The sequence below is a fragment of the Alligator sinensis genome, unplaced genomic scaffold (genome assembly GCF_000455745.1).
Source record: "Alligator sinensis unplaced genomic scaffold, ASM45574v1 scaffold1302_1, whole genome shotgun sequence".
In the NCBI taxonomy this organism is placed as follows: Eukaryota; Metazoa; Chordata; order Crocodylia; family Alligatoridae; genus Alligator; species Alligator sinensis.
Window position 1 is genome coordinate 660,488 of NW_005842612.1, and position 4,461 is coordinate 664,948.

The 4,461-nt window shown below is 61.8% G+C and overlaps 1 protein-coding gene across 1 annotated transcript in view; it reads right to left on the reverse strand.

The window, feature by feature from the left end:
• Window positions 1–4,461, reverse strand: part of MTA2 (metastasis associated 1 family member 2) — a 6,542-nt gene that overhangs the window by 564 nt on the left and 1,517 nt on the right. Inside the window, exons 4-12 of the mRNA XM_025214948.1 lie at window positions 4,192–4,380; window positions 3,921–3,995; window positions 3,747–3,805; window positions 3,384–3,481; window positions 3,163–3,302; window positions 2,703–2,931; window positions 2,274–2,363; window positions 428–573; window positions 87–292 (exon numbers count right to left, since the gene is read on the reverse strand). Of these exons, the coding sequence (XP_025070733.1) occupies window positions 87–292; window positions 428–573; window positions 2,274–2,363; window positions 2,703–2,931; window positions 3,163–3,302; window positions 3,384–3,481; window positions 3,747–3,805; window positions 3,921–3,995; window positions 4,192–4,380 (1,232 nt within the window). The remainder of the gene's footprint in view (window positions 1–86; window positions 293–427; window positions 574–2,273; window positions 2,364–2,702; window positions 2,932–3,162; window positions 3,303–3,383; window positions 3,482–3,746; window positions 3,806–3,920; window positions 3,996–4,191; window positions 4,381–4,461) is intronic.

Consider the following 4,461-nt stretch of genomic DNA (forward strand, 5'->3'; position numbering starts at 1 on the left):
GGGGGTGTGGTCACAAGGTGGGGGGAGGTGGGTACCCCCACACCCTGGGGGCAGCCCTGGTGTCCTTCCACCTGCCCCCCACAGCAGGCCCAGGCTCCAGCCTGCTCTGGAGCCCCCTCTCCCAGACCCCTGCCCCCCAGTACCTGGTGTCCTTGGTGGCAACAAAGACGACAGGGTTGGGGGCATCAGCTGGGTTGAGCTTCTGGCGCTTGGCGGCTGGCTGCGCACTGGCCCGGAGCCCTGAGCTCAGGGGCCGCCCGTTGGCTGAGAAGGGGACGCCACCCCCCACCACCTGCGCCGCCCACGTTGGGGGGGTAGGAAGAAGGGAAGCTCAGCTGTGCCCTGGCTCCCCAGTCCAGCCCTGGCCCCCCTATGATTTCCCCCCCGCGCCCCCCGATGCCTGACAAAGCCCCCCCACCTTGCGTACCCGGGCCACGCGGTGCGCGTCGCTGGCCCCCTCGTAGGCCCTCTTGCCCACGATGCCAGCCAGGCCCCGGCTCTGGCTCATCTGGTTCCGGTTGATGGGTGTCTTGGTGCCACGCGGCGTCTTGGGCTTCAGCGGGGCCTGGGCCGCTGGGTAGAGGAAGAAAAAAGAGGGCTGTAAGAACCCCTGTGGAGGCCTCCCAGTGACATGACAGTAAAGAGGTGCCAGGCCAGGTCCAACCAGTGCCCCATTCCCAGCCCTACCCCGGACTCCCAAGCCAAGTTGGTGGCATTGGCTGTGGGGAAGCCAGAAGTCCGGGGCCATGTCCGGGCTCCATCTCAGGGCAGGGGGCGGCCGAGAGGTGCCTGCTGGCTCCGGAGATACAGAAGAGCATATGCTCTGCCAGACCTTAGCTCTGTCTGGCCCAGTCTCCCGTGTCCCCCAGTGGCAGGGAGCAGAGTGACTGGATCTGAGCAGGGTTTTCCTGTTCCTCTCCTACACACAGCGTCCAGCATGAAAGGTCCAGGATGTTCCGATTCAGAGACCGTGCCCTTCATACTCATGCTCCATAGTGACTCATGCCCCTTTCCTCCAAGGACATGCCTGGTCCCTTGAGGAATCAGGCTGAACTCCCAGCTTCCCCCACACCTGGGGGCAACGAGCCCCACGAGTGAGAAAAAACTGCCTGGTATTGGTCCTAAATTGGCAGCCTGCTAGTTTCCCTGTGATCCCTCCTGACTTCATCTTCCCCAATCAGTGATTTATAAACTCTTCATTTTTTCCTCCCAAGCATCTCTCTTCTACACTGACCAGGTCTGGCCTTGTTAGCCTCTCCTCCTAGAGAAGCCCTTCCAGGTCACTAGTCAGCCTCGCTGCCCTTCTCTGGACTTCTCTATCCTTTTGGAGGTGCAGGGACCAGCACTGGGCAGTGTTCCAGAGCCCTGAGCTGATGTTTATAACCAGCTGCCCATGGTGGCTCCCAGGTCTCTTTCCTGTGTGGTGACAGCCCATCACTGCATGCAACGCTTCTGTCATTTCTGCCCATGTTTTAGGAGCAGTGGGCATCAGCCAGGTCCCTCCTCAGCCCGAGTGTGCATCTCCAAGCTGCCCTCACCTGTGCTTGGGGCACATTATTCCACAACCCCCGATCCTGCACAGAGCATTGCCACAGTCCAGAGAAGGGCAACTACCATGATGAGAGGCCTGGAGCTATGACCAGAGCAGGAGGGACTCAAAAGGCCAGGACTCCTCAGTGTGGAGAAGGTTGAGGGGTGGCAGAACAGGTCTGTCATGTCATGACAGGTGTGGACCAAGGGAACTGAGCTGTTGGTCTGGTGAACAGAATGGGGATGGAGGGAGGGGGGGAAGAGTTTCCTCTGAGCTGCTGTTCTTTTGTCTGCCAAATCATGCCAGAATTTTCCCAGAGCTGGGAAGGAAAGAGCAGGGCTTTACCATGAGGTCCCATAGCTCCCTGCCTTCTCATTGCCTGGGACGGAAGAGGGGGGGGCCGCGGCGCAACAACAACGGGACAGGATCATGGCCCTGTGCTCCTAGTTGACACCTGCCGGGAGGCAACAAACACACCCTGACCTACCTGGGCAGGAGCCTATTCAGTTCCCATTCAGGGCCTATTCAGTCCCTCTCCAGTCCACCAGCTGCTCTGGACCCCTCCCCATCCCCAAGACAGGCAGGGCGGGGGCTGAGGGATGGCGCTGGGCCTATCTGTCTCTGTACAGGGGGGTTGGAGTCCCTGCTATGGATACCGATGGCAGAGAACATCCCCCCATAGATGCTCAGGGACCCTAGCACACAGAGGCCTCCCACCTTGCCCCACACACACCAGCCTTACCCAGCTCCTTGACAATAGTGGCCAAGGGCAGCCGTGCCAGCGGGTGGATCTTCAGGGGTGTCTTGGCTGCCTTGGGGAGGCGAATGGAGCCTGCAGAGGGAAGGGGCAGGGACCAGGTATCAGGCAGGGGGGTACAGTGGACACTCACACCACTACCCAGGCTTGCTTACACCCTGCCCCCCCAGCACATGTCCCTACCCCTGCCCCAGGCACTCTCTCACCCCCCACACACACATGCCGCCCCATCCCCACTCCCTGGCTCTCACACATGCACCCCCCCCGCCCTATCCTGGGCTATCACATACTTCCCCTGGCACGCACACACAGCCTTGATAGCACTGGCACTCATGGGCATGGCAGAGTCTCCCTCACCTGCCCTACACTCCTTGAGCCCCCCCCCACCCCTGACCTTGCCCGGCTCCTACGCACACTCAGCCTTGATAGCATTAGCATTGATGGGAGCGTAGGGGCGGCGGGCGGCACGCCGGGGCTGCAGGATGTCGCGGCAGACGCGGCGTGCCAGGCGGGTCAGCTTTGTAGTCTGCAGCAGGAAGGTCTGTCTGTTCTTGGCCAGCAGCTTGGCTCGGCTCGCGCTGGTTGTATAGGGTGACAGGCTCTGTGCCTCTGGCCGTGACAAGTGGCCCCGTGAGTGTGGCTCCTGCCAACCAAGGGGGGGTGGGGGAGATCAGGGCTGGCTCCTGGAGACCCCTGCCCCCCAAACACAGCCCAGATGCAACCAAGGGGGTGAAGACCAGGGCTCCCCTCCTCCAAGAAGAGCCACAGCTGGCTCTTGGGAATCCTCTGTCCCCCCCAAAAGGGCTATGGGGGAAGAGAGAAAGAAGGCCCAGACCCCAGAGGGAAGTCAGGGGCCCCCACCCCAGTGCATTACCGTGGTGCTGCGGGCAGCGCCCTCCAGCTGCGTGGGGGTCTTGAGCCCCCCGTACTTCTTCCAGTAAATCCAACAGGAGGCACAGAGGCGGCACTGCATGTTGGGGGGGCCCCAGGCATACCACTGGGCCGACTGTGTGGCTGTGGTGGGGAGACAGGAGTCAGAGGAGGGGCCTTGTGCCAGGCAGCCCCCATCCTGCCCCACCGCCGCCCCCAACTCACTGTGGCAGCTCTCGCAGGTCAGCCCCTTCTGGAAGCCGGCACCATTCATGCCGGGTTTGGAGCCCACCGAGATGATCTGATTTGGGTTTGGCTTCGTGCTAGGGGTGGTCGTGGGAGGACACGGAGACGATGTCACCACAGTTCTGGATCCCTCAGGCCCCACTCCCCAGTCTTAGTAGGACTGGAGCTCTGCCTCCCAGCCCCACACTGAGGAGGTGGCCACACCCCCAGGCCCAGACTCCCTGATGGGGATGTGACCCCACCTGCTAAGCTGAAGCCCCACCCCACAGGCCCATACTGTCTAGGTGGGGCTGTGGCCCCACCCAGAGGCACAGACCTCCTCCCCCCCAGACGGTCACTCACTAAGTGGGGATGTAGACCTGCTTCAGTTTGCTGTCAGCTTCCGCTGCCTTCAACCTTTTCTGCAACCAGAGATGCGGGGGTGAGTGTGACCACCACGGGGGCTCTGCCCCAGGACCCCGTCCCTCTCATTGGGCCCCATCAGGCAGCAGGACCCCGTCCACAGGCAGCACTCACCTGTTGGATGTAGCGGTCAGTGGTTTTCCACATGTAGTAGAACTGCACGATGCTGGCCAGGGACTTCCAGGGCAGCTGCCAGGGGCAGGAAGGTGTCAGATAGCGACATAGGCCCCCTCAATCCCTCCCCCAGGGGTTGCACATAGAAAGAGGAGCTGAGATGGCAAAGCTCTCCCCCAATCAACCCTGTCCCAGGACGTGGGGTGTGTCATACAGCCCAGAGCCCCCCCAGCCACTCTACACCCCAAGTCCCAGCCCCCCCGGCACTCACGAAGTCCTGCCGGATGTCATTGAAATCCTTGCCGTACTTCTCGAGTGCCTCCTCAAAGAGCATGGCCTCAGAAGCTGACCACTCCTCCATCTCATCACGGCATAGCACTGGTCCCCCCTGCGGCACCAGCGTGGACATGGCCTTGGCCAAGTCGTACCCGTTGCGCTGCAGAGTGTCCATGGCATGGAACTGGGGAAGGGATGGAAGGAGGGAGGCCATAAGCAGGGGATGCCAGTGTGATACCAAGATATCCCCCACCCACCCCAGAGA